At 35.8% G+C, this 21,414-nt stretch overlaps 1 protein-coding gene across 6 annotated transcripts in view; it reads right to left on the reverse strand.

Moving 5' to 3' along the window:
- Positions 1 to 21,414, reverse strand: part of fmnl2a (formin-like 2a) — a 103,362-nt gene that overhangs the window by 21,328 nt on the left and 60,620 nt on the right. For 3 of the 6 annotated variants that reach the window (XM_081367579.1, XM_081367582.1, XM_081367580.1), the window contains exons 7-16: positions 12,270 to 12,381; positions 11,826 to 11,902; positions 9,922 to 10,015; positions 9,441 to 9,515; positions 8,015 to 8,125; positions 7,752 to 7,901; positions 6,895 to 6,996; positions 3,185 to 3,512; positions 1,838 to 2,023; positions 679 to 699 (exon numbers count right to left, since the gene is read on the reverse strand). In XM_081367579.1, the coding sequence (XP_081223705.1) occupies positions 679 to 699; positions 1,838 to 2,023; positions 3,185 to 3,512; positions 6,895 to 6,996; positions 7,752 to 7,901; positions 8,015 to 8,125; positions 9,441 to 9,515; positions 9,922 to 10,015; positions 11,826 to 11,902; positions 12,270 to 12,381 (1,256 nt within the window). The remainder of the gene's footprint in view (positions 1 to 678; positions 700 to 1,837; positions 2,024 to 3,184; positions 3,513 to 6,894; positions 6,997 to 7,751; positions 7,902 to 8,014; positions 8,126 to 9,440; positions 9,516 to 9,921; positions 10,016 to 11,825; positions 11,903 to 12,269; positions 12,382 to 21,414) is intronic. The other 3 variants (XM_081367584.1, XM_081367581.1, XM_081367583.1) reach the window with 1 other exon arrangement.

Genomic DNA, 21,414 nt, shown 5'->3' on the forward strand with positions numbered 1-21,414 from the left:
GTGATGTAATTGTAATTTTAAGTCGTGATGTAATAATTGCACTAAGTCATGATTTTGACTATATTTTGACACATCATCTCATGCAGCCCTACAGAGTACCGACAAAACCATAGAAGAACACTTACTCTGTGGTGGCAATGCTGAGAATGCAAAACATATTTGTATTGCACAATACAGAGTTGTGTTCTAAGTGAAATTGCTCTTTGACCGCTAGAAGCATCTGTGTTTACTAGATTTACAATTCTTAAGGGCAAATAGATCTGTAGATCTGATGTCGATGTGAATTGTACTTTTGTTTTCCATGAGGTTGCGGTTCATGGCCTGAGCTCTGGAAACAGAGATTTTGTCAGAGAAATAAGAGCTTACATCTCATGGAACATGTGGTCTCATAGGCTGGCATTAGAGTCCTGTTATTTGCTGAACTCTGTAAGCGAGGTATAAAGAATGTTCCTCTCTGGTTTTTAAACAGTAAGGAAAAGTTCTGCAACACAGTGTCCAATTTCATGCCCAGTTTCAAGAGGAACAACCAGCAATACAGCTTCAGAGTCGTTGTCAGATCAAAATTACAGAGGAACTGAGTGTGTTGTCTTAGAGACTAAAATACCATGACCACACACACACACACACACACACACACACACACGACTAAGCACACACAACACGACACAGCAAACCTACAGTACAGTTTGATGGGTCCCTCTATGGCGGCACAACAGGTAGAGCAGAAATAGGCAGAGAGAAAGAGGTGATTAAGAGCAGACAAAACACAACCTCTGATTCCAAAGATCTGTTTGTGTTATTTTCCTATAGCCTGCATTTCCACAGAAATCCCCTCAAGAACTGAATTGTTTCATAAGGAATGATAAAGATCAAGAGAGAGGTTCCACACCAACAAACCGTGGATTGAAGCAAACCTGGGAGACTTTTTAGTAATATTAATTAAAAAAAGACAAGAAAAGACTGAATGAAAAGGGTAATTAAGCATTAATCCGTTGTCAATAAGGTTTTTTACTATGTAAAATATTGTGCGTTTCATGACGCTGAAGACTGGAATAATGATGCTGAAAATGTAGCCTTGCCATTACAGAAACAAATCACATTTCAAAACATTTAAATAGAAATGAGTTATTTTAAATTAAAATAATATTTCACAACATTACTGTTTTTACTGTATTTTTGATCAAATAGATGCAGCCTTTGATAAACATACAATGCTTTTTCAAAAACATTGAAAAATCTTTCCAACCCTAAACTTGTGAACTGTAGTGTAAATCCTGTATCTTGAGCATTTTGAAACATCAAGGAATCATATGAATTATCCAAAAGTCTTTTATGACCACATTTCCATTGTCGTGTACATCATAATAATGCATTCTTACTCAAATTCTCAATAAATGACATGGTGAAAAATACAACCACCGTATGTCAACTAAACTCAATGTACTAAAATTGAAAGACACTGATCTTATGTAAAATAAAGAGCTGATATTATGACTCAAGACTTCAGCAGAATAGAAGTGATTCACTTGAGCGTGTTCAGACATTAAACCCGTTACAGGAAACTAAATAAACAGCTTGATCTGTGGTGATTGTTATCGTTCGTCTCAGAGAGGAGACACTGTTATAGCGGCACCAGAGACCCAAAGCCATTCTGAACTGACGCGTGAACTTTAAACACAAACTAATGCTAACTTCCACATTCTTAAGCGGTGTGGGGCATATCTGGGTCTAAATCACTGGGTTTTTTGTTCATGTGATGTCTCTGCAATACTGTATCATAATGAGCATGTACATGATTGCTATGGTTTTGTCTTTAGTGTCGAGCAGGTTCTGTTACCTGCCAGTCCTGAGTTCATGATGACAGTTGGTGATCCACAGCCTGGAAGTGGAGGGGCCATGGGGGGTGGAGGAGGCATAGGGGCAGATATATCCACACCAGGACCTGGGAGAGGAGGAGGAGGAGGAGGAGGAGGAGGAGGAGGAGGGGGTGCTGGCGCTGGAGAAGCAGATAGACCATTTGGTACTTGAAAAGATAAGAGGAAGAGGGAGAAAATATGTTCAATTTTCTGGTCATACTTTAGATCAGGGTCCATTTCTCACTATTAACTACGACTTTTGCCTCAGTAAACTTCTAATCACTGCTTATCAATAGTTAGTACGGTAGTTAAGTTTAGGTACTGAATAGGATTTCTACAGTTTAAGGGATGTAGAATATGGTCATGCAGAATAAGGCATTACAATGTGCTTTATAAGTACTAATAAACAGCCAATATACTAGTAATATGCATGCTGATAAGCAACTAGTTAATAGTGAGAATTGGACCCTAAACTAAAGTGTTACCCATTTTCCTAATGCAAAATCTAATTTCTTTGTTTTGTTTTTGAAATACGGACATTTCCGTGAAAAGGCTGAAACATTTTCTGCTGAAAAATCCAGCATAACCAGCCTGAATTACTTGTTGGTCCAGGCTTTTTTATGCCGGTGGACCAGAACAGTCATGCTGTTCTCAAGCTAAACTGTGCTGGTGTCCAGCAAACCAGAAACCAGTAACCTGTGTGATTCAGCCAAATAAACAAAATATTCTTGAGCGCACATGTACAGTATATTGCATTTTTGCTTTCAGAGTAATCTTCAATTTCAAACTTCTTGCCGCTTAACATGCAACGTTTAGTCTGTGTTTGAGTTTTTTATTCCCAGTTGGTTTTGCACTGCTTTCGGTTCCGTTGCCTCTGTTATTATAAGGGGCTGTTTACACGACACCGTTTTTAACTAAAAACAAAAAACCTTTTATGCGTTTTGGTCGTTCATTTAAAGGACAACAGCATTCTGGGGGCCTGAAAACACAAACTTTTGAAACCGGGTTTCAAAGTGCAAGTTTTTGAAAACGAAACTGTTATTGTCACTGTGTAAACAACAAAAAAGCAAATTTGTGAAAACGGTGACATCATGCGCATGCGTATTATGTGCTCAAACTACTGTATAGGCACATAGTTTTTCTTTACAAAGTGACATCGCCAACTACTGGCCTGGCAGCATAATACAGCGTTTTGAAAAAAATTTGTGGATCCGTGTAAACGGGGATCGTTTTGACAACATTGTCGTCTGTTTGCGAAAAACATGAAGGAGAAACGTCTCAAAGTAGATCTGGCTGCTAAAAAACATACATTTTTGAACGTCCCTCACCTGTCGCTGGCATAGGAGGAGGGGGTGGTGGAGGTTCAGGCATGGACACACCATGAGCCGTCCCGTTAGCCACACCTCTGTGACTGACCAGGCCCTCACCGGACAGCCCAACTACGCCCTCTGACCCTGGTAGATGCCCATTCCCTGGTGGAGGGGACGTCAGGATGGCTATGTCCCCATCCCCTTTCTTCTGGATCTTGATGGTTCCCTGTTTCTCCAGCTCGTGGATCTTCTTCTCCAGGTTGCACTGCCTCTGAATGGCCTCATCCTTCTCCTTCACCATCCGCCGTAGTGTGTGCACCTGAGAGCTGGCGTCTTTATACACCTCCTATCACCACAAAGTTAACACAAACATAATGTAGAAAGCATTTTTATACTTTCAAGCAGCCTTTACCAAACAGGGTTCTGTGAGTTGATAGAAAGCTAATTAAATGAATTTAAATGTAACATTAAAATAAATAAATGGGGCTGCACAATTAATCAGAATAAAATTGAAATCATGATACAGCTTAGTGTAATTATAAAATCAAAGGCTGAGATTGAATTATGTATATAGTTCGTTGCGCTGTGTTTCAGAGTAAAGTGTGGTGTGATCTGGTGTTTTATAACTTTTTTATTACAATATCACATATTCAATTCTTATTTCATAGCACAATTGTAACAGTATTTCTGTCATCCATTTTGAATAATTAGAGTTAAAAAATAATATATACATGTATATATATATATATATATATATATATATATATATATATATATATATATATATATATATATATATATATATATATATATATACAGTGAGGAAAATAAGTATTTGAACACCCTGCTATATTGCAAGTTCTCCCACTTGGAAATCATGGAGGGGTCTGAAATTGTCATCGTAGGTGCATGTCCACTGTGAGAGACATAATCTAAAAAAAAAAATCCAGAAATCACAATATATGATTTTTTAACTATTTATTTGTATGATACAGCTGCAAATAAGTATTTGAACACCTGTCTATCAGCTAGAATTCTGACCCTCAAAGACCTGTTAGTCTGCCTTTAAAATGTCCACCTCCACTCCATTTATTATCCTAAATTAGATGCACCTGTTTGAGGTCGTTAGCTGCATAAAGACACCTGTCCACCCCATACAATCAGTAAGAATCCAACTACTAACATGGCCAAGACCAAAGAGCTGTCAAAAGACACTAGAGACAAAATTGTACACCTCCACAAGGCTGGAAAGGGCTACGGGGAAATTGCCAAGCAGCTTGGTGAAAAAAGGTCCACTGTTGGAGCAATCATTAGAAAATGGAAGAAGCTAAACATGGCTGTCAATCTCCCTCGGACTGGGGCTCCATGCAAGATCTCACCTCGTGGGGTCTCAATTATCCTAAGAAAGGTGAGAAATCAGCCCAGAACTACATGGGAGGAGCTGGTCAATGACCTGAAAAGAGCTGGGACCACCGTTTCCAAGGTTACTGTTGGTAATACACTAAGACGTCATGGTTTGAAATCATGCATGACACGGAAGGTTCCCCTGCTTAAACCAGCACATGTCAAGGCCCGTCTTAAGTTTGCCAATGAACATTTGGATGATCATGGGAGAAAGTCATGTGGTCAGATGAGACCAAAATAGAACTTTTTGGTCATAATTCCACTAAACGTGTTTGGAGGAAGAAGAATGATGAGTACCATCCCAAGAACACCATCCCTACTGTGAAGCATTGGGGTGGTAGCATCATGCTTTGGGGGTGTTTTTCTGCACATGGGACAGGGCGACTGCACTGTATTAAGGAGAGGATGACCGGGGCCATGTATTGCGAGATTTTGGGGAACAACCTCCTTCCCTCAGTTAGAGCATTGAAGATGGGTCGAGGCTGGGTCTTAATGACCCGAAGCACACAGCCAGGATAACCAAGGAGTGGCTCTGTAAGAAGCATATCAAGGTTCTGGCATGGCCTAGCCAGTCTCCAGACCTAAACCAAATAGAGAATCTTTGGAGGGAGCTCAAACTCCGTGTTTCTCAGCGACAGCCCAGAAACCTGACTGATCTAGAGAAGATCTGTGTGGAGGAGTGGGCCAAAATCCCTCCTGCAGTGTGTGCAAACCTGGTGAAAAACTACAGGAAACATTTGACCTCTGTAATTGCAAACAAAGGCTACTGTACCAAATATTAACATTGATTTTCTCAGGTGTTCAAATACTTATTTGCAGCTGTATCACACAAATAAATAGTTAAAAAATCATACATTGTGATTTCTGGATTTTTTTTTTTAGATTATGTCTCTCACAGTGGACATGCACCTACGATGACAATTTCAGACCCCTCCATGATTTCTAAGTGGGAGAACTTGCAAAATAGCAGGGTGTTCAAATACTTATTTTCCTCACTGTATATATATATATATATATATATATATATATATATATATATATATATATATATATATATATATATATATATATATATATATATATATATATATATACAGGGGGGAAATAAGTATTGAACACTTCATCATTTTTTTCAGTAAATATATTTCCAAAGGTGCTATTGACATGAAATTTTCACCAGATGTTGGTAACAACCCAAGTAAGCCATACATACAAAGAAACAAACAAAAATAAGTTCAGAAATTAAGTTATGTGTAATAATGTGAAATGACACAGGGAAAAAGTATTGAACACATGAAGAAAGGGAGGCGCAAAAAGGCATTAGAAAGCCAAGACAACTGCTGAAAACTTACAGTAATTAAAAAGCAATCCAGCCCCCTGTCAGTGGAAATTAATAACAGCTGGTTCAGTCCCAAATGATGGCCTACAAAAAGGTCTCATTGCCAAGGTGTCACACAAGACACATCTCATGATGGGTAAAAGCAAAGAGCTTTTACATACATATGTATTTATTTAATTATTTTAAAACAATGTTATATATATATATATATATATATATATATATATATATATATATATATATATATATATATATATATATATATATATATATATATAAACATTGTTTTAAAATAATTAAATAAATACAAAAACAAAAAATATTAAATATTTTCATACTGTTTTCTTACATATCATGTGACCATTAACCGACATCAAAGAAACTGTGAACGTGAATGTGTCGTTAATTTTTGGAAATAATAACTTAACATCTCATAGGTACTTAAAATAAATATTTTAATGTCTAAGGGATTTGGCTGACCAACAAATAGTGTAAGCTATTTTTTTTTTCTTGACATTAAAATAACAAAAACTTAAGATGTTAAGGGAACATGAAAAAAAAAACAAAAAAAACAACAACTTATTTTTGGAATGGATGATTAAAAATGGGTATTTCACTAATAAAGCTAGACCTGAATAAGAATTATCACATATACAAAAGGTGCACTTACAGTGTACTTACAGAAGAAAGTAAAGAGTAAAAATAAGAGTAAGAAGAATATAACGTTACTAAACATGATAGGGTTAGTTAGGCTAATTTGGTAAGTTTAGTTATTACCCAGTTATTGCACTGTAATTAAGTTTTGGAAATGTGTACATAGTATGTACATGCAGAGCATGACTGTTCAATTCTAGCACTGCTTCTTTTTCAAATCTATTGGTGTTTACTATTATTGGCATAACCTTTATTACATTAACTAAATTGTTGTTACGCAAATTGCAACACAGAAACTCAAAAGGAAGTGATGTGAGGATTCATCTTTTACCCGAATAGACTCCAGCTCTTTATTTCTCTGCATGAGTTGTTTCTCCAGCTCAACAATTTTCGCCATCGCCTCATTCTCTGTGTCCTGTAACTTCTCTGTCAGCTAAAAAAAAAACACAAACAAGAATCAACAAGAAATAAGACTCCGGCTACAGAACATGGAGTTATTAAGAGAACTGAAGACAGAATCACCATGACAGAAAGCCTACAAGAGACATTCAAGTTTTCCAAACTGTTGAGACATGAGCATTGTGCTTTAAAAAAACTAAAATCTCCAGACCTCATGAGTTCAGGCATTGTTGCATACATATTTAACTTCAGATTCACCTTCATTATCACTTTAGCATTCTTGACCACTCTATTAAGAATATACGCACTTATGCAGTGCACTATAAGAATCAATGCCGCACTAATGAGGAAATTACCTCAGGTCAGGACGTCATCCTTTGGCCAGAGGGGCAACAGTCACAAGGTCAAAGGTCAAGCTACTGTAGATGTATGATGGTGTCCTATCATGTTTCATTATCATTAAAGACTTTCCGTAATACTGCTTAAAACCCCCCAAAATACAATGATCAACTGCACAACTGCTAAAATGCTCATTCATGTTAAACTGCTAATTCATTGTGTCAGAGATCTGGTTATCCACATATAAAGCTTGTTGTTATTCATAATTACATAATGAAAATTCCATAAGGCTAATGAGAAAATATTGGCAATAAATGACAAACAAGACAAAGGTCATATTGTCCTCTGCATGGTGCTGCAGAGTAAAACTGAATGCTTTAAATGGAAAGCACTTCAATGGTTATTTTTCAGGATTGGTGAAGAGTGTTGTACTGTAAAAACATTACTAACATGAGACATGTTCTCCTCTAGTTCCTCCACTCTCTCCAGCGCTGCGTTCTTGGTCTCTGCGTCCTCCAACAGAGCCCCGACATCAAACACGTTATCCAGGTACGCTTGAATCTGCACATGCAGTTTATCACTCTCTGTGTGCTTCAGTTTCTACTCAGAGACACAGAGAGAGAAAGAGTGAGGGATCCTCTCGCAGCTCACTCAACATTTACACTGATACTGAACATTAGCCTCAAAAGAAGCATTCCAGCATGTTTACTTACGTCCAGATATTCGTCCAAGCCCAGCTTTGTGAAGTCGTACTGTAAGTGCACTCTAAAATTCATGTCTTCCACAGAATGAACCACAATGTTAATGAACTGCATACAGGCGACCTGCAAGACAATATACACCATACACAAATTAAACCCACAAATATTGACAATTTTACTGATGAAGAAAATTGTTTTAACTCTGAAACAGAAATGCAAAATATCCTTATTATTCCTGCAAAAAAGCTATGCATGTTGTTATGTTAAAAGAGCAATTTAAATACAACTAAATAAAATCTGCATACAAAAGAACGTTTATCATTCACAAAGTTCTACATATCCCTTAACCTTCACATGTTCGTTTATTGAGTATATTACACGCTCATTACACATATAGATAATCTCAACTGCTTGATTGTTTATATCGTCACAAAATGTAAACTATATTATTGCTCAGCTCTTTATATAGACTAAAGTTGAATATAGAAGTATATCCTACTTTATCCGCATACATACAGTACACTCACGCAAAACTATACTGTATACAATAGCAAATCTCAACAGTTTGATTGCTTGTATCATCACAAAATGTAAACTATATCATCACCCATCTCTAATCTGCAAAATGCGAAGGTACAGTATTAAGATATTTTTAACATTAACTTAATGGTTTTCTGTAAAGCTGCTTTGAAACTATGTGTATTGTAAAAAGTGCTATACACCAGGTGTCACACAAAATTGTCTTCAGTACACAGTTCTCTGTAATACTTAATTTAGACTTGTCAATCGCTGAATTCAAATGTTTTTCTATAATGAGTGCAGAACTAATAACAGAGCATTGTTCCTACATAGCTGTGTTTCAAGTCTCTCATATCACTCCACACTCTTCAATGACATCCTATCCTCAGTTCAACTCGAATCAATACATAATGTGCATTTATTTGGGAAGTAACTGTGTAATATGTAGGGAAATGTCCAGTCAAGCATATTTACAAGAACATTCTCCATTACAAGATTGTGTTTTCAGCTACCTTTGTCTTTAATAAGTAGGCCTATTTCACAATGCTTTCAGATACCATAAGGTGTAGTGCTCCCATCTCCATTTAACACATTGTTTTCCATGTTCATCAAATTTACCCCTAAATCAAACCCTTAAAGCTTGCCTTTTACTTAAACTCCAAATGCTCAGGTTTTAAACCAACATAAAGTATTTTTCGTTTCACATGTGCAAAGGGCTAAAAAGGCTGTAATGTTATAATGCCATGTTCTTCTAATGCAGCTTAATGAAGCTCTTCTGCAATAATCTATTTACTTTTAAAATGATATATCTCACATCTGAATACTGTCTATCAGTGGTAGCGTGTTATGTATTTTAGAGGATTAATAACCATGATTGCAAATGAAAATGTGTATATTTGGATGCTGGTCTAACACATACCATGAAGTCGATATTATTATCTTCATTCTTGAAATGCTCCATGAGTTTCTCAAACCGCTGATCTTCTGAACACACCTGCAAAGCAATAAAGTAAGAGTTCATGCAGTAAAATGATGTCTAGAGAAACTGAAAATGAGATTTTGATACCAGGATAATAAGATATTTCAAAAACACCGTGATGAGTAGTTAAATTTATTTCACAAACCATCCTCTTAGGAAATGATATTAGCTTGATCTCTCCTTCCCAGAAACAAGAGATATGAATAAATAATGGTGTGCTGTTCCTCCCACTAAACTAATCAACAACAATGTGTTTAGCAGGTGTGTGTACCTGTTTGCTGTACAGGACAGTTAGCCTAAAATGTGTCTCGTGTCTATGATTCTGGGACACAGATCACAACTTTTAATCTGTAAGTGTTTCTGTGATTCTATTATCTGCAGTGAAGATCTGCAGTGTTGAGTCATGTTAGTGTTTCTTTACCTCTTTAAAGTGATCAAAAGCTGAGAGAATGATCTCATGACCTCCTCGAACCAGACACACGGCAGCCAGCAGCTCCAGCACCAGAGCTTTAGTCCTGCACCAGCAGAGAGCAATATCACACATATTAAAACGCTTGTGTCGTTACTGCACTGTATCTCTTAAGCATTGTTCAGATCCAAATCCGATTTTTGTGCATATCCAATTGGAATCCGATCATAGTTAGCAAGTGTGAACGGCAAACAATCACATGAAATGCGATTTTTACAAATCTGTTTTGAGCTACATTTATATGTGGTTTGAAATCCAATTTCTGTTAATCAGTTTCAGTCTCACTGTTCAGATCTGATTTCATGTAGTTTAAGTGGCTTTCTCATGCCACGTTAAAAGTAAACATGTCAGACGTTGTTATAGGAAGCATGCTGAAAGTCGCTGCGGAAACAATGCTGTGTTGTTGCAAGTGCCAGACGAGCAGAAAATGCTGATATAACAGACATGTTTTGAGACCGCCGTGGAATAAAGCCGCTCACTCCAGCCTCCTGTGTTTCTGCTGCTGCCTAAATAAGACATGTTGCGCTTGCTGTTTTTGCCATATGCAACATCATTGCCATAGAAACCAATGCAGATATTGCAGAAAAACGAAAGAGCAGTATGGGACACACAAATCCGATCTGAACAGTTGTGATACACAGTGTGGACAGTCAATAATTCAGATCAGATTCCAATTGGATACACAAATAATCCGATTTGGACTGACAGTGTAAACGTAGCCCTAGTACCAGTACCAGTTTAAAAGTTTGGGGGTCAGAAAGTTTTTTCTGTTTTTTTTTTTTTTTTTTTTTGTTGTTATGAAACCATTACTTTTATTTAGCAAGGACACATTAAATTGATCAAAAGTTACAGTAGAGACATTCATTATGTTGCAAAAAATTTCAATTTCAAATAAATGCTGTTCTTTTGAACTTTCCATTCATCAGAAAATCCTAAAAAATAAATAAAAATCATGTTTTCAACAAAAATATTAAGCAGTGAAACTGCTTTCAACATTTGTTAATAATCAGAAATGTTTCTTGATCAGCAAATCAACATATTAAAATGATTTCTGGAGGCACTGTGACACTGTGATCATGTGTCACTGAAGACTAGAGTAATGATGCTGAAAATTCAGCTTTGATCACAGGAATAAATTACATTTTAAGGTATTTTATAACTATCTTTATTTCGATAGTGCACTTTAGACATTCTACTGACTATAAGTAACTTGACAGCTACAAGTCAACTTATTCTACTAACCCGAAATAACACCTAACCATAACCTAACAGTCTACTACAGTCTACTAATACTCTAATGAGAGTTAGTTGACATGTAGTTGCAAAGTTACTTATAGTTAGTAGAATGTCTAAAGTGGACTATCAAAAAAAAAGTGGAACCCATTTTGAAATATATTAGATATAATAGAAAACTGTTATTTTAAATTGTAATAATATCTCACAATATTACTGTTTTACTGCAGCCTTGGTAAGCATTAGAGACTTCTTTCAAAAACATTTTTTTTAAATCCCCAAACTTTTGAACAGTAGTGTATATAACCAAAATTAATAATCATTTCTCCTATTTATGTCATCTAAACTGATGAAGTAGGAACTCCTCCACACACACACACACACACACACACACACACACACACACAATCACACACACAGATTAAGGAGTCTGTTGTTATTGCTGCCAGTATTTATGACTCTGAAAGAGGAGTCGCAATGAATTAAAACGGTGAATTCTGGGAAAGTGCTCTTTATTTCACACACACACACACACACACACACACACACACACACACACACACACACACACACACACACACACACACACACACACACACACTTACTCCATCTCAATGGGTTACCTGGGATTCTTATTGTTCAGACTCAGTGCAATTTCATTCACAGCATGAGGGTGAGACATGACCATGTTGAAGCCATACTGAGAGAGAGACAGAAAGAGGACTAATTAGTAAACATAACAGGAACTTCAAGATTTATTATCTGAAAATAAAACATGATATAGTCCAAAAAGCCTACTTGGTATGAAAACCAGTCCCACCAGGATTTCATGACTTGTTGTGTGTGTGATCAAAATGACTGATTTTGTGGCTGCAATTTCCAGATTCTTGTGGAAAATTGGCTTCTTTTTTTTACCACATTTATCACATTTTGCGTTAAACTGCTAATTAGGCAGGATCATACACACAAAAACAAACATAATTTTGTATATTTCGCAGCATGGAATCGTGCAAAAGTATATGAGAGGTCCTCAATAATATAGATTCAAAGGTTTGTGTGTGTTTTACCTGGTAGTTCATGATGGCTCGTAGGCACATGATGCACACATGAACATCGTCTTTCTTACAGACTAATCTGGAATTCTTCAATGTCCTCCGGCTGGATATTGTATTATTAGACCTGAGAGCAAAACAAGAAGTCAAGTTTAGTATCCAATTAAATCAATATCTAACATATGAAAATGCTGTCATCATTTAGTCGTTCCAAACCCATTTGAACACAGAAGGAGACGTTTAGCAGAATGTTCAAGCTGTCCACATTCACTTTCATTGCACTGAAAAGAGCAGCTTGAACATTCTACGAAACATCTTTTTTTGTTTGTTTTCTGCAGAAGAAACAAAGTTCAGGTATAGGGTTGGAACAACATGAAGATTATTGTTATAACATACAATTTCATTTAAAAGTTTAGATTTCAGTAAGATTTGAATTTGAAAGAAGCCTCTTATGATCATCAAGGCTGCATTTATTTATTCAAATATACAGTAAAAACAGTTCAATTATGAAATATATATAAGTTATAATTTACAGCATGTGATGTTAAAACAAATACTCAGTAGCCATTACAGTAGTCTTCAGTGTCATTATTATCAATGTTGAAAACAGTTGTGTTGCTTAATATGGAAAACACGATTAATAGGACGTTCAAAAGGACAGCATTAATTAGAAATTATTATTAGAAATGATAACATAAAATGTCTTTACTGTCACTTTTGATTAATGTAATGCAACCTTGCTAAATAAAAGTACCCATTAAAAGTATATAAAAGTATCTGTTTTATAACCATTCATTAAGAGGAATAACTACTTTTTATCAGATTATCTAATCTAGCACCATATCCTGATTTTAGAGTCGCAGGACTGTGGCAAATCAATACTAAACTGCAGGACCAGAGCAAGTATTCTCATCCTGAAACACATGCAGTTTGTGTGAGCATCTTTAAATGATAATAGTGCTGTGTTTAGGTCTGTCAGCAGCATCTGTGTGTGTGTGTGATGTGCGTTGTCTTAGAGCAGTTAAAGCGCTCTGTGCACACATATCACCTCCACAACACAACAGCAGCGTCATTGACATGCATGCCAGCCATCAGGCCCGAGCCAAAGGCTTTTATGTGTGAGAACAGAGACGCACAACAACAGATGCACACAAAGAACACACACACAAACAGGTATAAAACATGTACACGTTAGAAAAATATATACATTATAGTATACATTACTGATTCTGTAGATAAGGGCATTCAAATATACTCAGACAAAATCACTCATACAGAGAAATCTAAAGAGGCACACAAATACACACGCAAACAAACTAGATGAGGTTTACACACACAAACTAACACAATGGGCACACAGTTCTTTTTCAGGACTGTCACAAGACGAGCTGGGCGTGATTTTCCGAAAACACACACACACACACACACACACACACACACACACACACACACACACACACACACACACACACACACACACACACAATGCAGCAGTGCCTGGGGCAATGATTTGTGCTCAATGCTGAGAACTCATTCAGTAACACACACTGGAATGAACACACAGTCTGCACAAGTGTTGTGCGATATGTAGTCTACGATAATATCATAATTGTTGTTAATGTGAAAACTTTTTGAATTTGTCATTCAATTTGCAAAAAAATAAATAAAAATAGTTAGTTCATGTTTTTACAGCATGACATATTAGAATGCAGTTAGAGAATGACCCCAACATTCGATTTGTTTTTGTAATATTTCAATATGATATATTTACGGAATATCACATGGGCCAGCATGCTTATTTTCACGAATACTAGCACGATTCCAAATGTGATTGAATTTATACAGCAGTTCTGTAAACAAGAAGTAAATATTGTGAGTTAGATATTAGAAAATATATATTGTCAATATTGTCTGTTTTGCTCTATTTCACCAATGAAAATAGTAACAGAACTGGTGTGCGCCAGTGGCATTTTTTTTTTATTTATTTATTTATTAATTGGCATTTTTTAAATAACCAATGACTCAATGATCCAATGTAAAGGTTGACTGATTCAATGACTCACTCATAAATAGTCACTGCGTCCGAAATTGCATATTGAGTAGGTACTACATTTGAATTAAAATTTACTTTAAGTCTGTTGAAAGATATGTTCTATATAGTATGAATATGGGTGGTATGAATGAAACCAGTGTCAGTTGTGCCGCTTCACTGCCATTCATAAATCCTCTGGCCTCATGGGATATAAAGTGTCTATCGAATGCACATTTCAGAATCTCTGCAGAAGTAGTAGGTCATCCGGGGACTTTTAACATACTATATTTTTCAGACATACTACTCTTTTGGCGTAATGTTTTTCATTACTATATATATAGTAGGGAGGTTTTCAATTTTGGACACAGCGTGTGACTTGCCTACCAGCTCTTGGTGGTTTATATATCATTTAATTTAAAAAAAAAAATGTTTAGATGCGGCTTCTGTGCCATTTCTGCAGTACAAAAATATAAAAAAAATAGATTTTGTGTATTTCACAATATTATCGGTAAGGAAAAACTTATTTTTTTTAAGTTAAAAAACCCTGCGGTGAACTAATCACTGCACAGAATAGGAAGAATATAAAAAGCTTGTCCACGACAGGCCTAAACCAGTAAAGGCACCGACATCAGATCAACACACTCAGAAAAATTGCGTAATGTCATCAACATAATCACAGAAAAAATCTTTTGTCGATATTGCACACCCCTAGTCTACACTGATTCATAGGAGAACACAGCTGAGTCACTGTTGTGATGTGGTCTGTCTTTCAACTTTGTCTTAAGTGAGAGTGTGAATGTGGTTGTCTTTCTTCTGAGGTCTTTCACTGTAGAAGCTCTTGCAGAGAGTACTGTAAAACGTGTGTGTAATGTCTTTGTCACATATCCGGATGACTGTGCTCATCTGGAACACAATATTCTTTACTCGTATCTATCAGGCGATTTCACAAGCACACACGCTTAAACACGTTCTTTTTAAAATTGCAAAAGTTGATGCTCCAGGGCAGGCTACATGTTTTATTATAAAAGAACAGCGCTAATGAAAGAACTGATCAGGATAATGAAACTTGAAACGTATGAAACATCCTGCTGATAACAACAGAAAATCAGTTTGTGTGATCCGTCATTGGTCAGTTTGTAAAAACAAAACGCAAATTCTACTTCATGGGTCCCTGTACATTCTCACAACACAAACGTCCTAAGCATGTAAATGGTTATTTAACGTCCCACGCACGTAATAAAAGTGTGAGCAAGTTACATACAGGACTATGGCAAATGTCAAAGTGTTCACTCTGAAATCTGAATACAGATTTATGTTTTTTAGGTAAGCACATACAACTTAATTCATACTGTAACCTACATATTCACTTTGGTTATGTAATTATGTTATGTGTTTTTTATTAATTTAAACGATTCGCTGGCTAAATATTGCTTGCTGTGAATGGATTTAAACACCATGAAATGTTATTTCCAAGATTTTATGCTGTCAAGATAATGCAAGGTATACAATTTCTGCTAATAATCCCAGATATATGTTCATATTTAATATTTCCTACTTAATTACATAGATACATTTTATGTTAGTTACCCGTGTCTGCAGTGTGCAGTACAGTTCACATCTGCAGTGCAACTTCACATCTAGATAGTGCAACAGGTATTAATTCTACGCAGTACTTAAAACATATTTTACGTCCAGCCTAGTCTTACAACTGTCCAGCTGGTGCAACCGGCCCTTGGGGTTTAAAAGCAGAACCCTGATGCTTATATAAAATGTAAAGCTTTGTTTAAGCCTTTTAATAATTAATTCGAACACATGTTTTTTGAGTTTTTTAACCCCTAAATGTATTATTTTCCAATTATATTTAACTGTACTTGAATCTATCAAATAATAATCTTTAGAGCTGTTTTATAAAAATGAAATTGAAGTTGTAATTATTCACTGTTTCCTAATTGAAGAATGCGGCATTGACACTGTTTATTGGTATAAAGCTGCTTTGACGTATAAGCGCTGTGTAAAATTGTGGATTGACTTGTCCAAATCATCCTTTTAGTGGTATAGATGGACGAATGTCTGGTGATGTGCTATAAATGTTTTCCTCAGGGTAGAGTTTGCTTCATAAACAGTAGTTACATAAGGACTTGAAAGACTGGATATAAATTTACAAAGACAAGGTTAGTGAATATACTGTATATATTTTACACTCGTCACATGCTGTGTAATGAGTAATCTTGTGGCGATACTTTCCAAACAGTGTGTATTTAATGCACATCCAGGTACAGTATCTTGCCACCAAGACTTCCAATGGAAGCGCATCACTACAAATTAGTTTTCCTTTATTATAAATTGAGGGATGGGACTCATATCTGTCAGTTGATTTTACAAGCACACACGCTTGAACACGTTCTTTGTGAAGTTGCAAAAGTCGATGCTCCAAGCTACTTGTTTTACACTTAGAAGAGTGATTTTAAAGGACTGACATATACATAGTTACACTGTGTCTCATATCTAGACATTAAGATCTATATAATAGATATATCACAGCAGAGCTACATAAAAAAAGTCATCTGAAATAATAAAGTGCAATGTAGTGTTGTCAAAAATATAGATTTTTCGATACATATCTATCTGAAATGCTTCCAAAACTAACTTTCCATAAAATAGATACATGAGCTGCACTTTTTCTCTCTGTCATCTCTCCGACAGCGAGTGACACACAAACCCGCCTCTCCACACTCACTCGTTTCATTTGCTCCGGATGAATATTGTTGGTGTTTCAGGGCTTGAATTTCAGCGTGGAATTGTGTGTATTGAACATAATTTCACTCATTCCTGCAGATTTTGTGCTCACACTCAAAGTGCGGGACATCCCAGAACTAAATTGAGTTATTTTTTGCTGCTGATTGTGCTGAAACAGTCAAATACACACAAAATAATGCCGGTCTTGGTGAGTATTCATGTAAACAGTCAGTCATATTTTAAGAAAGAAAGTGCATGTGTAACAGTATAATGGATCCATGCGTCAGGTCTTAAAGTGACAGGAGCCTAATATTCCTGCTGCCAAATTATGAGATACTATTAAAAATATCGGTAACACTTTACAATAAGGTTTCATTTGTTAACATTAGTTCATGCATTAACTAACAAACGAATAATGAGCAATGCATTTTTTTTACAGTATTTATTAATCTTTGTTAATGTTAGTTAATAAAAATACAGTTGTTCATTGTTTGTCCATGTTAGTTCACAGTGCATTAACTAATGTTAACAAATACAACTTTTGATTTTAATAATGGATTAGTAAACAAGGCCGTAACCAGGGTTTGAAAATTAGTGAGGTCCGAGGTGAGGTGCAGGGCCGGATTAAGAATTCAGAGGCCCCTGGGCACAATCAATGTCTTGTAGGCCCCCCCTTAGGCAGGCCTAATGTATAGTTTGTCCAAGGACATTTTAATTTTGCATTAAGAGTTTTAGTTTACTGACTTAAAAGGAACTTTGTTGTACTATGCTGGAGTAAAGTTCATAAATGATAGATCTTTCCCATATAGGATTTTGTAAAACTATGTTGGGTAAACCTCTGTCCCTCTAGGGGGGTTCGGGGGCATGCTCCCCCGCAAGAAAATTTTGTACATTTTAAGGTTAAATGCATCAATCTGGTGCTCTTTGAGAGCTCAAAATTAAGAGCTTCAACGGGCTTCAACCCATGAACTGTGCACAAATAAAAAACATTGACTTGTACCTGGACATTAAAGGGGGCTCAAACATATTTTTTAGTTATGATATGGAGTTTCAGTCTACATTACATTATAACTGGTGTTTTAGTATGCCAAACAATTAGTATAATAATATAATAATGATTTCTATAATTATTCCTATGACATAAAATCCATATAGCCTAATAAATGAAAATGAATATTTCAAAAGTATATTTTACATTACACTATAGGAAAATTACAATACTTTTGTCCTAATGTCTTCACTTGCAAGAAATAAACCCTTTGATCGCGTGAGCAAAGTGCGCACTTTTCTTTAAATCACGCAGCACAAACATAATGCCTATATAGGATACTTAAAGTCTTGTGCTGTTTTATAAAGCACAAAACCATATCACGGTTTCGATATTAGTTCGTTGGCAAAATATAACGCTAGAGACCTTTATGTTAGGCTATACATTTTACATCTCATGTGTATTGGGAAAAGGGAGAAGAGGGAGAAGAGCGAGTTCGGCAAAAGGCGGATTCGAACTCGAGTCGAACGCGTCAAAAGCTACTTAGTTTCAAGCACCTCACGCACGCCCAACGACCCGTGCAACTGTAGCTATTTAGTTGTGGGTGCCTTTTTTGCTAAAAAGACAGGCACTTAGTGCAAATTATACGCGCCATTATCGGAAATGTAAAAGAAAAAAAAGTTTATTGGCACTTTTTGGTCATTTCATGACTTTCAAATTGACATCAACTACGATGCTGTTGCATCATGCTTGTAGTTTCTTTTGCGCTTTATTTATAAATTATAATAAAGTGACATAAAGCGCTCTGCCGCATTTTTTACAGTCTATGCTCACAACACGCTCTCAAGCCCCGTTCACTGATCTACCTTCTCGCAGCGACATAAATTGCAAACACACATATGACGCGGTTTAAACGGCTAATTAATCATTCAGAGAGCTTGAAATTTTATTTTTGAATATAAAAAAATGACCGAGGTCCGGACCTCGGTGACCTCATAGCTGGCTACGGCCATGTTAGTAAATGTTGTAATTAACATTAACTAAGATTAATAAATGTTCTAGAAGTATTGTACATGTTAACTCAAGTAGATAACTAATGTAAAGCGTTACACAAATATCTATATGGCAGTTTTTCCCCACAGTATCGATGTCAAATTTGTGGCCAGTGAAAATGCTGAGTGGCTAGTAACTTTGGAAAACCACTAGCCACAGTGGCTGGTGAGCAAAAAAGTTCATGTCAAGCCCTGGTTATAACTATTGGAAATATAATTTGTTATAATTTAAGTGGATATACAGTTACATGGTGTTCTTTGTGCAATAAATCTTAAAAGTTATAACAACAATAAGTATTATGTATTATAAACTGATAGGATACAACAACATATTATTATTATTATTATTATTGCATTATGTATACATTATAATGCCTTAAGAATACCCTGGTAGTGCATTATAAATACAAGCTTCATAGAACGTGTTATGCGGAAGTTATATTATAAACAGTAGGTATCACACTCAATCTAGCGCAATGCTATTTTTTCATGTCTACAGAATTCTATAAAAATCTAGAACTTTGAGTAAATGCAGCAGACGTACCCTTGTTTCTGTGAGCACTTTGGACATTGTGGATGAGTCTTTGTTCTTCAGGAGGGCATGGGGAATTTGAGAATTATTCTTTTTACAAATTAAATACAGCACACGATTTAACCCTACAAAATACTAGAAGCAGAAGGAAAACGTGGGAACAAAACTACTACATGTGGGGCAGAAACTCTGAACTATGGAACACAAATTTACACCACTGGCTGCAGAGATTACAGTGGTGAAAAATGATTAATAAATCAATTGCAGAGCCACATGATCTGAATAAACAGCATCAAATAACAGGTGAACTCAGAGATTATGGCTGACAGATACACAGCTAGTTACTTAGCAACTGAACTCATTCTGCTAATCTAAGCTCCATAATACAGCACATTGAAAAACATAAAGGGGAGAGGAAAGGAGACTGTCTGAAGGACGGAAAACACGTGCCTTGTGTTGCAGATGGGAACGCACAACAGCAAACTGCAGACAGAGTGACAACTGCATTAATTACACACATTCATTTCACAAAACCTGTGACACATCATCGTTCCAGCAAGAAGAACACAGAATGTACATACACCTAAAGAAATTAATAGCACGTACTGTATGAAGAGAACGTTAATTCTTAATAATGGCCCGTTCACACCAAAAAGATAACTATAACAATAACTATAAATCAATAACTAAGGGCGATAATGTTCTGTTTATTATAAACTACATACAACTCTAACGTCTGCCGCTCTTTAAAGTCTGGTGGATTCTGATTGGCTTTCTATGATTTTATCGTTCATCAGCTGGGGAAAAAAATCAATCTAAATGACTATTATTATTGTTGTTAAGTTATTATAGTTAGAAGGGGTCATCAACTGCATTTTTTTTTATAGTTTTATAAAGTTTTTTGAGGTCCAATTATAATGTTAGCAAGATTTTTACATGAAAATATCTAAATTTAGATATTTGCTATCTATCCTGTTTTTGGATGGATAGCAAATACATTCAAATACATAGATTAAAATACATTTCAACATCTCCGCCAATACATCTGTGGAATTGTTTTTTTGTGTTTCTGTGTTTTGAAAACTTCTGATGCTGAAAAATGGCAACTAGTGAAATTTAGCCATTAGGATTGAGCCTGATCCCGAATCAGAAGACATCAAACCTATACCTCAAATACCAAGGATACTGCAGTCTGCGACAGAGTGGTAATTAGTCATCTTTATTTATATTTATTCCTTATGTTTTTGTGACGTAGTATTGTATTGTACTACATTATATTACTGTTGAAACGAAGATGCTACAAAAAGGTGTTTATCTCGTTACATAGTTGAAACATTTTCCAACTGTGAAACATTTATGCATATTTGATATGCTTGCTAGCCTTGGTTGCGGGGAATAAAGTTTAAGTACTTGGAGTTACCACAGTTATAGTTGACAAGATAACTTATGGTGTTTTCTGTAAACAAATTATGAATAAATAAAATGACCATTGTTTGTCGCGCTATCATTCTTATATTCATCGTTCATCATTCATAACAGAGATCATAACAGTTAAAGCAATAAGAACACAAACCGAATCTGCAGTAAAATGAAGTGAAAACGAATTGTGTATTACTGTCGCAATCTGACTGGATCTGTGTTAAAAATAAAGTTCATTCACGCCTTCTTGATGTTAAGATCATAAAGAAGGCAATTCAGACTGTTTTTCCACAACTTAGCATCTCAAAACCTTTTGTAATCCTCAGAATCCGCGTCTATCGGTTTGTTGTTGTAGTAATCCTGTGTTTGTATCTGTCTCGTATTTACTACTACATGACATG

Source organism: Scardinius erythrophthalmus, assembly GCF_964197995.2.
Source record: "Scardinius erythrophthalmus genome assembly, chromosome: 6".
Taxonomy (NCBI): Eukaryota; Metazoa; Chordata; class Actinopteri; order Cypriniformes; family Leuciscidae; genus Scardinius; species Scardinius erythrophthalmus.